The sequence below is a fragment of the Lutjanus erythropterus genome, chromosome 15 (assembly GCF_056507025.1).
Source record: "Lutjanus erythropterus isolate fLutEry1 chromosome 15, fLutEry1.hap2, whole genome shotgun sequence".
NCBI classification, from domain to species: Eukaryota; Metazoa; Chordata; class Actinopteri; order Lutjaniformes; family Lutjanidae; genus Lutjanus; species Lutjanus erythropterus.
In genome coordinates this window covers 38,046,798-38,064,607 of record NC_139331.1, presented here as the reverse complement: position 1 = coordinate 38,064,607, position 17,810 = coordinate 38,046,798, and the positions used below count along the sequence as shown (strand labels likewise).

The following is a 17,810-nucleotide window of genomic DNA, read 5'->3' as shown; positions in this document are numbered from 1 at the left end:
AGGAAAGAACAGGTGAGACTAAAGAGGACAAGAGGAACACAGGTGAGAAAGATGGAAGGACAGGAAGGCCAAGAACAGCTGTGATGTGACAACAGGAATTTTATATGGAGGACAGGTAAAGGACAGATGAGACAGGTGAACGACAACTGAGGCTGGAGGAGGATCAAGAGAGGTGAAGGACAGGTGGGACAAGAAAAGAAATGGTCAAGGACAGGTGAGATGTGACAGATGTGTGGGACACAAAAGACATTTTGACAACAGGTGAAGGACAGGTAGAACATGAGAGACAAATCAAATAAAGGTAAATGACAGGTGCAGCACAGGTAAGACAGGTGAAGGACAGGTCAAGGACAAGTGTGATGAAATGGACAGGTAGAGCACGAAGCAGAGACAAGTAAAGAGTGTCAGACACCTCGACACCCTGCTGTCTCCAAACTTAACATAATGAACACAGCACCATAGACAGTCCACCTGTCCTTCACCTGTCTCAGTCTTCTTATGACTAGGAGTGATGTCACTGCAGAGTCGTGTTTCTATTGGCTTGAAGACTGACTGAGAGAAAGAATGTCTCACCATCTGAAGTGCTTCAGGAAGATGTTGAGGTTGAGACTTTTCTTGGCGTCGATGAAAGAAATCTGTGGACCAAAAGACATTTACTGACTGGACATTCAGAACCGAGGACATGTGACTCCATGTTGAACCTGATTGGCTGTGGAGTGGCAGGTGCACCTCTTTGGGCTCGGTCTTGGCTTTGGTTCTGCTCTTGGTCTCAGTTGGAGGGAGACTGAAGAGCTGCTCGATGCTGCAGTAATCTGGTTCCACCGAGTCAAAAGACACTGACGTCCACATGGACTGATGAGCTGTAGAGAGACGGCAGACGTGGACATCAGCACATTTTCAGCATGTTCTTCGTCTCCTGCAAGTTCCGTCTGTGATCCACATACAGGAAAGTTGGCCAGTACGCGTCCTGGTGGGACGCAGTGAGTTTTTTTTTTTAATGCCACCATTTAAATACATTTCAGACTAATTTTGCAATGAAAGTAAACACGACCAAAATAAAATAAAGATATGAGTAAATAAAAATAATATCAGTTCAGGATGATGACTGAGGCAAAATGACAATAAGTGATTGAAATTGTTTGTCCAAATACGTTTCTGGATTTTAAGGACAGACAGTCTGCTGTACGCGTCCTCGTGCAGATTGGACCGATGATGACCCGTCACTTTTTACAGCTCGTCTTTCGTTGCTTTCATCACAGTAAATGTCCAACCACTTTGGGCTCGGAGTTCATTTTAGACCATTTTTACCACATTCAATAAATAAATATTGAAGAACTTGCCAAACAGAATTTAGCTGAGGAGGCTTGGTACCTGCCAGAACGTCTTTCCTGTTTCCTGTAGTTAGATACGCCATGTATCGATTTTGAAAAGATAAAAGATGCTGCTAGACGACCTGTAAAAGTTATCTGAAAAGGTTATACCTAATGATAGATGTAGGATTAGTTGTTGTATTAGCTGTATACACACATACATATATGTATACACACACATACATATATGTATATATACACACATACATATATGTATACACACACATACATATATGTATATACACACACATACATATATGTATATATACACACATACATATATGTATATATACACACATACATATATGTATACACACACATACATATATGCATATATACACACATACATATATGTATATATACACACATACATATATGTATACACACACATACATATATGTATATATACACACATACATATATGTATATATACACACATACATATATGTATACACACACATACATATATGTATATATACACACATACATATATGTATACACACACATACATATATGTATATACACACACATACATATATGTATATATACACACATACATATATGTATATACACACACATACATATATGTATATATACTAGGGGTGTAACGATTCGCTCATGTGCCGATGAATCAGACTTTAATGTGTTAGATCATCGGTTCAGACGACCTGCATTGGTAAAAAACTGAACATGAATCAGAAACCAATCGATGCAGCTCTAACGTATCAATACGTCTCATCAGGACGTGCAGACGTTTAATTTTGGGATCAGTGAGCTGCTGCCGTAACTTTCCTCCGTCCTCTCTCTCCTCCCGTCTCTCTCTGCACCGCCCTCACTGGACGCCCGCTGCCGCTATCACAAAAACAAGCGCTCCCTCCTCTCTCTCCTGTGTCTCCTCTTCATTTACTTCAAACAGACGGCGCCGAAAACAGCGACAGAAGTGACATCGTACCGTGTCGCTCCACCAAACGTTCATAACGCTCAAATGTAGAATAAGTTTGTGTTTAATAATAAAGCTGAGAAACGCTGCTGCAGATCATTGATGTAAAACATGTCAGAGGACAGAGACGTCATGTGACTGTGAGAACAGGAAACACGTCACTGTTCCTCCACACTGATCTGAACCACAGCAGCTCATCGTCTCACTGCACAAACACTCACATTTTAAACTGTTTGAAAGTTTGTTCTCTGATTCTCATTTACACACGAGACTCATAATAAGACGTTAACGTCACTGTAGTGTCTCCTCCTCTCTGTTACTGTATTTAGTCAAACTATCAGGATTTATTTTTGACACTAACATCTCTCTACAGACGGAGCGTTAACTGGATCAGAATGTAAAGACTGACACACTGCGTCGTATCGTGACAGAGCTGAATCGTATCGAACCGAATCGTTGACCACTTAAAGATTTATAAAATATATCGTATCATTGAACGTGTATATCGAGATACGTATCGAATCGTCTCAGTCAGTGAGATACAGGGGTTTTTCTTTTCAACAGAAACGAGTGAGCTCAACGCTCTGGGACTCTGTTACGGTCTACAAAGCTACAAACCTGATGAATAAACTTGTGTGGAGACGGATAAGAACAGTCAACACTGACTGATAGAGATGTCTGAGTTTTTAAGAGTCTGACCAGCCGATTCCAATTTTCAGCCTTTCTAAAAACTATAATTGATGGAAAACACAAATATTTTTGCAACTTTTCTTTAATGTTAAATTAAATTGGATGTTTATAATGAAACATGGCCTGTTAATTAACTTTTTCTCCAGAAGTGCTCGATGTCTCAGCCAGTTTACTGTCGCCATGGTGACTGTCCTCCTATCCTATTCTTGGAATCTGTTGCCAACGCTGATTTCATGCAGGTGTGTATCTGAGTGTGTGTGTGGCTGTGATGTTGCAGTCTGCGTCACTGCGTGCATGACGTGACCATCGTGCAGAGCATGTGTGTGAATTTGACTGGTACAGATTCAGATAAGCGATGCTGACTGGCTGATTACCGGTCAGGGCCAGTCACGCTGAACCCTGGCCGGTTCCGGTCTCAGGTCTCTGGTCTCTGGTCGGTCGATCGATGCATCCCTACTGATTAATGCTGTTTTCACACATGTTCCTGCAGACATTCCACACAAGACACGATCCCATTTTTTCTTGAATAATCAGTGAAAGGAGAACGTTTTAAAATGCTACCAAAGAAGAAGATCAAACATTCTGTTAGTCAACGAAATGAACTTATTGGAATTTTGTACAAAAAAAGTTACATTTAAGACTCATGAAGAACTTTTTAAAACAAATTAAATCTATTTCACACCTATACTGACAAAAATCAGTCAGAGGGACATGAAGAAAAATGAGCGGTGATGCTCCAGATGTGAATACAGGTCAGATGACAGATGTTTGCTGGTGGCGTTTTATTTCTGACTTCTCATGTGACTCAAATGTCTTTATGTCTTAAAATTGTAATCTGGGTGTTTTCTTGCACACGGTGCAGTGGAAATTATTAGTTTCAACAGGCTTTAACCGAGCACTTTTAACTTCTTACTGATGGATGTTAAAACCTCATGAGACTCACCTGTGACCGCTCTGGACGGGAGCTTCTGCCAGTTCAGCTTCTTCATACGGAGGGTGGGACAGGGGGCGGGGCTGGAATATGACCTGCCCAGACCCTGAGCTGTCTGGGCTACGATGTCACCTGGAGGAGGGGGTGGTGGAGGAGCCATACCAGGTAAGGGGGGGGGAGGGGGAGGAGCTCCCATACCAAGTAAAGGGGGAGGAGGTGGGGGGGGAGGTGTTCCCATATTAGGAGAGGGAGGCGCAGGAGGAGCTCCCATACCAAGTAAGGGGGGAGGGAAACTAAAGGAAGAAGGAGGGGGAAGGGGGGGAGGGGGAGGAGGGTGGGGGGGAGTTTGAGAAGACACAGTAGTCGGGACATCTTTGATGATGTGCTCCGATTGGCCAGGAGGACAGTCTGGTAGTAGAGTCTGCACTGCCCTGTCGATTGTTCTGACCCAGTGATTGGATGAGGGGGACTTGTGGGGGAGGAGCCTCTCCAGCAGAGAATCAGCAGAATCTACGTCAGCTGCAGGTCGACAGAATCAACATGAGTGATGATGACGAAAAGAAGAAAAATGACACACCTGTATACAACCAATCTAGAGAAAGAGAGGAGACACTTAAAAAAAATCAACCTCAGTCCGAAAAAATACAAGCCGCAATACATCAAGTGTGAAAGTACGAACATTACTGTAGAAAAACAACTGTTTCCAGGATTTTGGCATCAACTTGGTACTGAAGTATCAGTTCTTGTAACATCCCTTGAAATAAGGACATAGTTAGGACAAGGCTCTGAGGTAGAGGTGTCCATCCATCCATGCATCCATCCATCCATCCATCCATCCATGCATCCATCCATGCATCCATCATCCATCCATCGTCCATCCATCCATGCATCCATCCATGCATCCATCATCCATCCATCCATCCATCCATCCATCCATCCATCCATCCATGCATCCATCCATCCATCCATCGTCCATCCATCCATCCATCCATCCATCCATCCATCCATCCATCCATCCATCCATCGTCCATCATCCATCCATGCATCCATCCATCCTCCATCATCCATCCATCCATCCATCCATCCATCGTCCATCATCCATCCATCCATCCAATAATACAGTAAATATTTTCCTGGAACATCTCTGGTACATTAAAGTTTTCCAGAAACTCTGTTACCAACAGAAGGGATAAGAGTGTATTTGGTCAAACTTACAGTCCTGAGACAGCAGCATGGCTCGGTCAGCCAGCAGCTCCAGAGCTAACCAGACCTCGGCTCTGTCCGGATCCACCGACAACAAGGCCTGAAGGATGGACAGCAGCTGGACCGAGGACGGACTGCTGGACACCTGGACAGAGAGGGAGGCAGAGGACAGGTACAGAGAGAGATGGATGTGCAGCCTTCCTTAAAAAACTTTAGTTTTGGCATCAGGTGTTGGAGCCGATGCTGCGGAGGGTTTATTTTGTGCAGGATTAGGTGAGTGGTGCCTTGGTGAAGAGTGAGGTGAACATGTTGCAGGTGGAGATGTTGAAAGCAGCGTTTCAGGTTAAAGTGAAGACCTAGCTGAAGTTGGGGTTGAATGTGGGCTTTCTGCAGGTTGAAGGTGCAGGTGCACCTCATCATGATGAGGAGTGAGGTGAAGATGTCAAAAGTTGAAGGTGAGGTTTTTGCAGGTGTAGCTTATAGAGTTGAAGGTGAGAGATATGTTAGTGAGCAGAGGTGAGAATGTTGAGGGTGGGTGTTTATGTTAAAGGTCGAGGTGGAGTTGTTGTAGGAGAACATTACCTTAGTGAAGAGCAAATTAAAGACCTGTTGGTGGCTGCACATGTCAATGCCTCCATAAAGTCTCTCCATCTCCTCCTCATCCTCTGTCAGAGAGTCCTCAAACGCATCACACTGGATGTTCAGGTCCTCATCCGCTGTCTCTCTGGAGACAGACGGAGATAAAGGTGACCGACTGACCACACGTTGTCCACATGTTGATTGTTGATTATTAGAGGCTACCTCAGAGCACACTCAGGGCGTGGCCGTTCAGAACGCATGACCATTCAGGGCACGGTCCTGCAGTGCACGAGACCGGTTGGGGCGTGATCAATCAGTGCATAAGGCCGTTTAGGCTGTGGCCACTGATCGTATGTGACTGTTCAGGGCGTGGTCACTCACAGATCTGTTCTCTACAGGTGAGCAAACTTTGAGGTCCACCTGCAGTGAAACTGTCAGGAATATTAAAATCTAAAAGAGTAACTTCTTCCAGCTTGGTCCAGAGATGTTCTGTACTAGGGATGTCCCGATACAACTTTTTCACTTCCGATACGATACCAATATCGCAGCCTTGAGTATTGGTCGATACCGATATCGATCCGATGCAATATCAGCACGAATCATACAAACTTTTATTACTTATTTTGTAGTGTGGACTGTTAGAAAAGGTTTGATCAAGTGATGTCACTCAAACAGCAGCCAGAGTCTCCTATGGACAGAAGTGCTGGAGCAGAAAATGGACGGCTTATCAGAGCGCCTGGTACAATACTGCCTGGTTTGACAATCTGATCTGAGTTTCAGGCAGGACAGACCTACAACCAATCAGAGCAGCAAAACATGTGACATGTGACTTTTCAAGTCTGGAACCCAACCCATATTAAATAAAGTGTGAAGTCCATCAGAGGAATGGTTCTCAAGACATGCCACAGACAGACAGACAGACAGACAGACAGACAGACAGACAGGCAGGCAGGCAGGCAGACAGACAGACAGACAGACAGACAGACAGACAGACAGACAGTCAGTCAGAGAGACAGACAGACAGGCAGGCAGGCAGACAGACAGACAGACAGACAGACAGGCAGGCGGGCGGGCGGGCGGGCAGACAGGCAGGCAGGCAGGCAGGCAGGCAGGCAGGCAGGCAGACAGACAGACAGACACGTACCTCAGTCTGGGTAGGAGATCCAGCAGCTGCAGGCCTGCAACAACATGATTTTGTTAAATAATCTGATTCTGATTTTCAGTTGAATTAGAGTCTTGGTCTCCATGTCAACAGAGCAGAAACATTCCAACATGTCCTCCATGTTTTCACTGATATTACCATCATCAACAGAAAGGTCGCCACCAGAGAAACCACTAACTGATGTCATAGCGACCACCTTTTACTAACCTAGCAACCACAGAAACATCTTAGTAACCACCTGGAACAACATAAAAATCTAGACCTGTCATCATTATTACATGATCACCTGATCACAATCATTTTGCACAGCAATGATTCCATGATCAAGGGAATTTATAGCCAACATTACAGATGGTGCACCAAAACTCCAACTAGGCTGTAGAATATAGACAAGTATATTTTTTTCTGTTTTTTTATTGGACATCAACCTTGTGTTTACACACACATTGTGAAAAATAGACCTGAAGCCTAAATAAATGTTCCAGGTCACAGTTATGTCCATGAGAAACAGCTGAGTGAGCGTTGGAGCTGCAGAAACAGGGTGAATAATCAAAACACCTTTTTACCACAGGTTTACATTAAAAGAACATTTGCAGGGATACTGCTAGGAAACATCACCCTCCATTTTATAACATCGAGTTAAACATCTGCGGTTAGTTTGGTGAAAGCAACACAAAAGGCCTCGTGTCCACGTGGGTTTGTTTCTATGACCACTACTGCACAGTATAGCACTGCTCGTCTGGGATTTATTATCTATTTGTTTGATATTTTTTCACTGTGAGGTCCAACAGGAAGATGATCTGTCTTGGTTTGACTCGTCGCCCTGTAAGGTAAGATTTGAGCTGCCCGCTTGAAGGTGCGTCTTGATATGGGCCCGTCACAAGTAAAACGCTAGTTAACAACATGCATTTCCTTTAAATTCTTCACAATGAAGAACGATATTTTGTTATCTAAAAACTTTTAGTATGAAGCAGCAAAATCAGAAAATGTTTGGTTTTCACCTGCAGTAATGAGATTACTATCAGCAGTAAAACTACAGATCACAGACCACAGAGATTCAGTTCGAATCTACAAAAGTCCTCTGAACTGAACACACAGACACTTTTAGAAACCTCTTTCTTTCAGCTCTCCCGCACACACATCAGTTCAGTCTCGGAAAAGACCCTGGTCTTGGTTACCAGGGTGACAACATGTCTCCATTTAAAAAGTCTGAGATTTTCAACTTAAAATGTTCAGAGTAGCTGAAAAAAAAAGGGCACCAGGTGTAGCACCATTTCTCAAGGTGGCCACAGACGCTCGCCACAAGAGGCCAGAGATACAGCTGCTGTTTAATGACACGTTTGTTCACTTCTGAGGACAACCGTCACTCCAAATGGACGCTCCCATGATGCATAGAGCACACAGCTAAAAGCAAGTATGTGTCCAGTCTGATGCATCACACCACTTCCTCACTGGAAACACTTTATTTCTCCCTCTGCAGTAAGTTCAGCATCTGACTTATTTATTCAAAATGAATGTGATTTTCTGAAGGCAGCCTTGTTTCTATGTAGTTGGAGGTCAGTTTATTTACTCATAACTGCCTTAAGTTCCCTTTTCTTCCCTCCAACTCTTGTTCTTCGTGAGGATCTTGTGAATCATGTACGACGTGTTGGTTCTCAGCCTCATTAGTTAGTCTCTCCTCCTCCTGCTGACTGCTTTGATGAGTGAAGAAGCTCATCAGAACTGATGTTGACAGCCTGCAGACGCTCGGAGCAGGTTAGGACGTCTTTGTTAGAAAAACCTGAAACCATCTGACGTTTGCTCGCTCACGTCACTTCCAGTTAGGAAGCTGTGTCACTCTGCACGGACAGTAATACTATAAAGTAACTTTAATGACAGTAACTGGTAATGTCTAATCTATTACAGTCAACAATCACAATCATTATAATTAATAAGCTGTGTGATATGAGTATTAATGTTGTTATTACAGATGTTATTACCATTCCTTCACTCAGTAATATCTGTGTTCTAGTGATACCGTGACGTCATCGTACCGATGAACTCCTGTCGCAGACGGTCCCTCTTCCTCAGGTCTTCTTGTCCCAACACGAGCACGTTGATGACGCTCATCAGCGTCACCATGTACGGGACGTTATCGGTGGCGTGGAGTTCGTTCATGATCACACTGAAGCGATACTGCTGCTTCTTCAGACTCTGAACAGAAACACAGAACGAGACATTTATTTTCACCAGAACACCACCAGGTCCAACGTTCTCAAACTGAAAGAAACGTTCTCTGTTTGTTCCTTTTTTCTTTCTCATCCTATTAAACAGTATTTGAAAAGAAGATTTTACCTGAAATATTCATAAAGTTTCATCATGATACATCATCTGGTTTATCCTGATATGTTTGGCTTCAGAAGTTAAAATAGGGCTGCAACTAGTAATCTCATCATTAATTAAAATGACAATTATTTTCTTGATTAATCGATCAGTTGTTTGATCCATAAAATGTCTCTCAAAGCCCAAGATGACGTCCTCAAATGTCTTGTTTTGTCCACAACTCAAAGATATTCAGTTTACTGTCAGAGAGGAAAGAAACCAGAAAATATTCACATTTTTTCTTGAAGAAATTACTCAAAAACATTAATCAATTATCAAAATAGTTGCCAATTAATTTAATACTTTTTTTTAATTGTTGCAGATCTGTGAAGTTTTTGTACTTTGGATTAACAGCAGTCACAAACACATCAGGATTGTTTGTTAACTCCAGTCTTCTGTGTTCAGCTGGCAGAAGAGCAGATATTTGATTTTTGATAACTGAAGCGTGGACATGATGGCGAGGGATGGTATCCCATCATGCCTCACCTCTGGGTTCAGAGGGGGACAAAACAAGCCTGTGCAGAGACAGGACACGCCCTCCATGTGAAAAATGATGTGGGGTGTTTGCTCTGAGTGTTATCTGCAGTTACACCCTGATAACAGATAAATACGTCCTGTTCACTCTGCTGTGTCTCTGCTCACGTTGATTCAAACACAACCTCGCTGGATTTAAAGCTTTACACTCACTGCTGCCGAACACAACACACAAACTCCAACAACTAATTTACTGAGTATTTTATACATTATCTTATGTCAGTTGATTACTATCAGTATTACTTTACCCCAAATAAATCTCTAAAACTGATATCATTAATATTGTGATGTTTATTCGACGGCTGCAACTATTATTGTCATTGTCGATCAATCTGTTGATTGCTTTCTTGATTGATTGATTAATTAATCCTCTCACAGCCTTGTTAGTTGAAAAATTGGTCCTTACATATTATGACCATCTCTGATGTCACGTTGTGACATGAACGTTCTGGACGTCGTGACTCGTTAAATGACCTCTGTGGATGTTGTGACTCGTTAAATGAACTCTGTGAATGTCGTGACTCGTTAAATGAACTCTGTGAATGTTGTGACTCGTTAAATGACCTCTGTGGATGTTGTGACTCGTCACCTTATAGTGGTCGAGGGCGTCCAGGCCCAGGTGGTGTCCTTGAGGGTCAAAGAGAGCGAGAGCCGCCAGCAGCTCAAACACCTGCATCTTCACCATGACGTTAGGCGTGTCCAGAGCTGAGGGGGGACACAGACACACAGGTGAGCACAGGTCATGTGACTGCCCAACAACCAATAGGATCAGACAGGTGTGTTGTGAGTCGGGTGAGTTGGTTCACCAGGAGAACCAAAGAAAAAGGAAGAGAATATGAAGGAGGGGTGTGTGTTGACATTTTGGATGAGGACTCATCACCATGGAGACGCCAGTTGAAAAACAGGTGTCAAACGGTGGATACGACCTGATGAACCTACCCTGGGTCAGGGTCCTGACGTAGCCATGGTTGTCCAGGATGAAGTGCAGTCCTGCTGATGAGTTCATGACGGCTCGGACGCAGGTGACGCAGGTCAGCTGCAGCAGAGCGTCGGCAATACGAGCGCAGCCGCGACCCGACAGTCGCTCCAACGCCTCCATCAGCAGGTCCAGACCCTGCAGCTCCAGGAACTGAACCATCCAGGCCTCATCGCTCGTCTCCAATCGTCGCCTCAGACCAGAGTAGTTCACCACCGTGGGAACCTGAAGGGGACATGAGGAGAGAGGACAGGAGCTCAGAGACAGACATTAACATCTTACACTCCGTCTCCCTCGAGCTTCTTCTTCTGATCTCTTCTTTACAAGTTGTTGAAAAAAGTTACAAATTTCACGTCTCTTCAAAGGTTCCACATCTTAAACTACTTTAATGTCATTCATACACGAACAGAGATTAATTTTTACTGTAACTTAAAAAAAACATTTTATTCTGAAAACCTTTAAATAACTTCACAATGACATGAATATATTATTTCTGCTGATATGAAAATAAAAGTTAAAACTCAAAGTCTAAATGAAAACACCTCTGTAACTTAATGACAACGAGCTGCTCAGAGCCGCTGGATCGCCAGCAGATATTCATATCACTACATTATGCTAACGGCCCTTTTCATATCTATCTGCATTACAATGTAATATAATGGGCAGACCAATTTATTGGTAAACTAATAACTATTGATCCGATATTTTCCTGTCACAGCATTATCAGTCTAAGGTCAGGAACCTGTGACTCCTCTCCAGTGGCTCCTTGTGTCTTTGTGTTTCCATAGTTATGCAGATGACACACATCTGGACGTCTGTGCTGTAAACTACACCACTACCTGTCTTTTAACAATAAATAACTGGATGAGCAATAGTTTTTTTTTGTAACTTCCTCTGCTATTTTTTTAACAAATTAAATAAAACCAGAGTTAACTTAATTTTACGCTGAATTTGTTAATAAAAAGAATTTTTGTTTACACCTTTGTCTCAGTTCTCCCTTCTTCATTTTTCACCTGGTTAATTTATTTATTGTTACACCCGTCAGCCCAACTTGGGGGTCGTGACAATGTCAGAGATCCCAGCTCGCTAAATATTTTTAAAAGAAAGATAAAACCTTTAACTTGTTCTGACCTGCAGGTCAGCATGGCACAGTTTGACTCAGAGTGGCCAGAAGAGCCAATCAAAAAGCCCCGATAGGCATTTTTTATGCTTCTGCTGCATTTATCTAGAACTCTTTGATCACACTTGACATATTGACACATAAATCCAGACGGTGACAGTTCAGGTTTACAGTGGATAAAGTCACTGAGAATAAAAACGGAGGCGCTCGGTGGAACTGTTGATGAACACGGTCTGCAGTGTGAGCTGAGGTTCTGCAGGAACATTAACAGCAAACACTTACCTCCCTCTGTCACTGCTCTCATAATCAATGACTAATCAATTATCAGAAAAGTTGTCAGCTGCAGCCCTGTTCAGGTTTAATGTATATATTTGTGTTTTTTATTTATAGTTATTTAAAAATATTGAAAGCTTTAGTTCAGTTAAGTTCAGAGCTCTGATGTCGTTTTGGACAATAAAGTTTATCATTAAACTGTAAAATATTCTGTTTCCATTGCAGATCTTTGTCACAACTGTAATATTGATAAGGGCCTGAACATAGATACCCAGCTGGATGTACGACACCTTCCTGTGACAAGAAACAGATACAACAAGGACAATCATCACCATAAACCTCCATTTTCTGAATAAACACACCACAAACACCAACAAAAAGTAACATTTGCATTTTGGAATATAAAACGGAAAATTTATGGGCGTCTGCTGGTGAACTGCGTGTGTTTCATCCACTGAAGCTGGAGTCCTGCTGAGGCCCCTGTTCGATTCCAACCTGGGGCTTTTTGCTTAACTCTCAGCAATGCATCATGGGAAATTATGCAAATCAGGGCCATCTCTCAGTCTATCAGCTTTACATGTGAATGTCATGAGCCACAACTCTACAGCGCCCCACAGTGGTTGACAACATAAGTCACATCTAACTCCAGAACCTGGATCTGGGTCCTCTGAGAACCTCCATTACCAGCTCCTCTTTGACTTCTGCTATAGTCCCTCCTTCTCTGAAAAAAAAAAGACCTGGACTCGACTTGAACGAACAAAACGACCACCAGTCCACATCCACTCTGCCATTCATCTCCAACGATTCCAGTCAAACACGGCACAGAAGAACCTCCCTCTCCTCATTCGATACCAGACCTCATCGGCTCCTCGTCTTACCAGCATGGAATCAGGGACGCTGTGTTTAAATGGTTTCAGACAGGACAGATTGAGAACTACTGATCAAAAAGCTCCACAGTTTATCACAGAGTTCCACATGGTTCAGTATTTGAGAACCTCATGTTGATCATTTATCTCCTCCGTCTTGGCAACGTCCTCCAGCGCCATGGTGACCATTTTCACTCCTCCTCTGATGATTCACAGCTTTACGTGTCCACTGAGCCCACCTCTACCTCGGCACATTAGTTACCTCAAGGCTTTTTAGTAATCGAGTTACTCAAGGAATCCTTTCAGCCCTTAACTACGACATATGAACTTTGTGGACTTGATATCTCGATGCGTTCATGAGTTATTGCAAGTTTTTGAAAATGTGATGTTTTGATAAAAACAGATTGGCTCCTGAAATCCAAACTGATCGATGAACCAAAATTCCTTTGATAACTATAGATCAGCCAAGTCGGTGGATGATGCTGACTGATTTTGTTTGGTGAAAACATTTTGATAAAACCGATAAAAAGTCATAAAAGTTAACATTTTTAAAACAGAAGACTAATTTAGAAAAGAAGATGAATTGGGAAAATAAAATGATGAAAAAGGATTTGGTCTACGTCAACTTGTTTTCAATATAACTGCAAAAACATAAACTTGATTGTTACAGCGCCACCTGGAGGTTAATGAGTGTCATCATTGTTCCACACTTTCAGCATAGAAAAATTAATAAATAAATAATCAATGAAAGTAAAAAATGATAATAATAATAATAATAATGACAATAAGAAGAAGACGCGGTCTGACAGATAAGACCTTTTATTATTACCAGGCCTCTCAGAACACAGCGTTGATGTGGACATTATAATAATATTAACACTTATTTTGAGTTTATTAATTGTTAGACTACAGTAATTGAGTAATAAAAATAATCTAAAGAATAACTTGATAAATTAGTTGGTAGGTTAATGGACTAATTTAAAAAAACAGTTGATAGATTAATCCAAATATTAACGTCTCTGTCGGTTTATACCTGATCAGACCTCGACTAATTCTTCATGTTCACGTTCTGATAACGAGTGTGAAAGCTGCAACACCAGAGGTCAACAGGTACTGCGCTAGTACCATCATCATCATCATCATCATCATCATCTTCGTCATGTTTAAACGGTGTCCATCTTGTTTCTCGTAGATCTGTGAATCTAAAGTTCTCATGTTGTTTCCTGCAGTGTCCACCAGGTGGCAGCAGTCGTACCTGTAGCAGTCGGATGCAGAGTTCGGGGTCGGCGTTCTCCAGATTTGCCTCCAGCATGGCGTCCGGGTCGTGGGCGGGACTTCCTGTCACACGGTTTTTCACCGCCCCCCATTTAGTTTTGGCCGCCATGACAAGCAGACGCTGCAGAGAGACGAGAATGAAGGTTATTATTGATCTTAAAATGTCCAATCAGCTTCCATCTGCTGCTCTGTATTGACATGTGGTCAGCTGATCGATTGATGATTGACTGATGTGTTTCAGGGCATGATAAAAAAAAAAAGACTGTGAGGATCTGAACTATGATATTACACCGTTAACTATTTGCACATAATTCAAACCTTCATTAAAGTGAACTCATGATAATATTTTTTAGGTCAGAACTGCAACTTTGATTTGATTTGATTCAAAAAGAAAAAACAATTTGCTGCAGATTTATTATTTAATAAAATGACATTTTTCATCTTTTAATTTTAAAATATCAGGGAAATTTATTGTGGTGTTGTAGAGTTTTCATTACATTCAGTCAATCTGTTGATTATTTTCTCTATTAATCAATTATTGATTCAGTCTAAAATACGTCAGAAAACAAACATTTATGAGCACATTTAGATTTTAAGAAAGCAGCAAATCAATGATCAAAATACAAATTAAATTAAAATTCCTTTTGATTGACCACCTGCAGCAGCTCTACAGAAAAACCTCTTTATTAAAACTCATTTTTATTTTATTTTGGAGGCGTTCTTCAATATGGAGGAAACTTTTATTATTCAGCAGCAGTTTTATTTGAGAAGGTCTCACCAAGACACTCAGAGACACACTGAGTCTCCTGCAGGACAAACGTCTCAGAGCTGGAAACACACACAGTACCACTGAGGACATTTTTGTCATAGCTTCAACTAACACTGCAGAGTCTGTCCTCTGTCCTCTGTCCTCTGTCTGCCCATTGTCTCTCTATGGACGTCTGGTGACACGCTGTCTGTCCAGCCGGCTCGTGATCTGAACACTATTCTATTTTTTCTGTGTCCCACAAACAAATCTGTCCTGAAAAGACCCTGATGATTTACAATAAACAACATCAATAATCAATGATCTGATTCTGATTCTCAGTGTTTCTAAACTTTTAATCCAGATCAGAATCATCCAGAGAGGATTACATCTCAAAACCAGGACACGTGATCCTGATCCTGCAAAAACAGGATATGGATTTGTTAATCCAGTTCTACACAGAATCCAGATCAAATGTTCTTAAAGGTATTTTTAAAAAGTGAGATCCTGGAGGAACTGACCTCCATCATTTACCGACAACACGAAATAAAAATATTCACTGATGTTTTGGTCAAACTTTTCCAAATGTAAAGTCATGAATTCATGCGGTGACGTGGAATAATCACAGTCCTGCTTACAACTCTGATTTTATGGTTTAAAATAAATTAAGAGTAAACTGTTTGTTCTTTCAAAGCTTCTTTTCATGTTCTGCAGATAGAACCTGATCATTCCAAACAGATCAGAAGGTTCTACCTGCATCTCGCAGGATTTTTATCAACAGGTGAAAAACACGCCGTTTCCTTCCCGCCTGCCTTCATTCTCTCTGACGCTCACGTCACAAACACAAAGTGCAGAAGAGAAGCGTCCATCACTTCTTCCGTCTCATTGGTTTCCACAGTCATGTGACTCAGGTCAACCAAATATGTTTTGATAAAAATAAAGTTATTAAGACTGAAAACGTCTGAAAGTGATGCAGGAGCTCACGTTCAGAACTTATCGAGTTTTTAAAAAGGAATCGCTACCAAATCAATGGAAGTATTGATCCTGCAGGATCAATCTGTCCACCCCAACAAAGAGACACTCGTCTCTCAGCGTTAGAGGACAGGATGGAGACACTGACTGATGTCTCTGTTCTTCATTCTGTGCAAACTTCACTCTGACTTTTCATGTCACAATATTTTATTTTAAATGCAGGAAAGTCATGTGATGCATCAGACTTTGTAAAATAAAACGTTAGATTTGATTCCACTGAGATATTGACTTTAGTTACTTATTCAAATATTGAACTCACAGATTTAAATCTGTTCAAACATGTTGGAATCATTTTACACTGTAACTCAAAAGATTTTAGACATTCGTATGAAATAAAATAACTGTCATGTCAACAGAGAACACTTAGAACACACACACACGCACAGACACACACACACACACACACACACACGCACACACACACACACACACACACACACACACACAGACACAGATAAAAGATAAAATAAAAATTCGTTTTTAATGTTTAAACACAAAGACTCTAAACATTTGATCACTGAAGAGTCACATTAGATATTAATGTTGTTAATTAAATGTGAACCAACAAGAAGAAAAGTGACAAACTGTTTCCTCATTGATTTAAGGACAAACAAACATCAGACTGAACTCATCTGTTCAAAATAAAATGTTACACTTCCTGTGTGTTTGAGCTCAGTTTGAATATTTCACAACATGTGATCAATATCACCTGTCAGCACTGAACAGTGATCAATCAGCTGGAGGAGACACACCCAGGATCACTGTACCAATCACACCAAACTCCATTTAAAAATCTAGAGATTTAATGTCTCTTTGCACGTCAGCAAACAAACAAACAAACAGTAGAATAGATGTAAATAACATCAAAACACACTGAGTGTTGCGTTGAACTCGGGATGAAAAGAATTCATCAAAACGCTTTTTATTCTGTATAAATCTAGAAATGACGCAGTTGCTTGTCGACCTGCGAAGTCGGTTTTGGTGGTTTCGTGTAGACAGAAAATCAGATTTCAAAGTTGTTGTTGTTTTTGTTTGTTTGTTTGTTCGTTTTAAAGAATGAACGTCTTAAGTCGTGCGTTTTGTTTCAGTAAACTCAGATCTACGTTTTGGAAATTCAAAGTTTTTCAAACGAGGTTCGGCAGCGAACGAATGACATCAGAACGTGACGTTTCACCTTCACACAAGAGTTTCCTAAAAACTCTGACGTATCGACTCAGACGAACTCTTAACTCTTTAATGATTATTGATAGATAGACATCAAAGTTGATATTTACCGTAATAACCGGCGGCTCTGTCTCTGTCTCTGTGTCCTCAGGTAAGACTCTGAGCTCCAGCTGCAGCAGACAGTCCTCTATACGTCCACATGATGTGGGCGGGGTCAGAGGTCACGGTACCAGCCTATATATCTGTGCGCGTGCGCAGCTCCAATAACTACAAGTTAAGTAACTACAGTTCTTTAATTTACTGCTCTATATTATACTATATAAATAGAAATAAAATGTATAATGTGATTCTGTAGTAAAAACTAGTAGAGGAGGAGCAGAGGAGGAGAGGAAGAGAGGAGGAGAGGAGGAGGAGGAGGAGGAGGAGAGGAGCAGAGGCGGAGGAGAGGAGGAGGAGAGGAGGAGGAGGAGAGGAAGAGAGGAGGAGGAGGAGAGGAAGAGAGGAGGAGGAGGAGGAGAGGAGGAGGAGGAGGAGAGGAGGAGGAGAGGAGGAGGAGGAGAGGAGGAGAGGAGAGGAGGAGAGGAGGAGG

At 41.8% G+C, this 17,810-nt stretch overlaps 1 protein-coding gene across 2 annotated transcripts in view; it reads right to left on the bottom strand.

Annotated features, from left to right (window-relative positions):
• The window catches only part of LOC146314927 (inverted formin-2-like), a 25,316-nt gene extending 10,833 nt beyond the window's left edge, over positions 1-14,483 (bottom strand). The window contains exons 1-11 of one of the 2 annotated variants that reach the window (XM_084737434.1): positions 14,261-14,476; positions 10,710-10,971; positions 10,360-10,475; positions 8,909-9,068; positions 6,858-6,891; positions 5,717-5,858; positions 5,147-5,279; positions 4,509-4,523; positions 3,944-4,450; positions 730-860; positions 574-635 (exon numbers count right to left, since the gene is read on the bottom strand). In XM_084737434.1, the coding sequence (XP_084593560.1) occupies positions 574-635; positions 730-860; positions 3,944-4,450; positions 4,509-4,523; positions 5,147-5,279; positions 5,717-5,858; positions 6,858-6,891; positions 8,909-9,068; positions 10,360-10,475; positions 10,710-10,971; positions 14,261-14,389 (1,691 nt within the window). In that variant the 5' untranslated portion in view covers positions 14,390-14,476. Of the gene's footprint in view, positions 1-573; positions 636-729; positions 861-3,943; positions 4,451-4,508; positions 4,524-5,146; positions 5,280-5,716; positions 5,859-6,857; positions 6,892-8,908; positions 9,069-10,359; positions 10,476-10,709; positions 10,972-14,260 lie in introns of both variants that reach the window. The other variant, XM_084737433.1, reaches the window with a different exon arrangement.
• Positions 14,484-17,810: the final 3,327 nt, after the last annotated feature.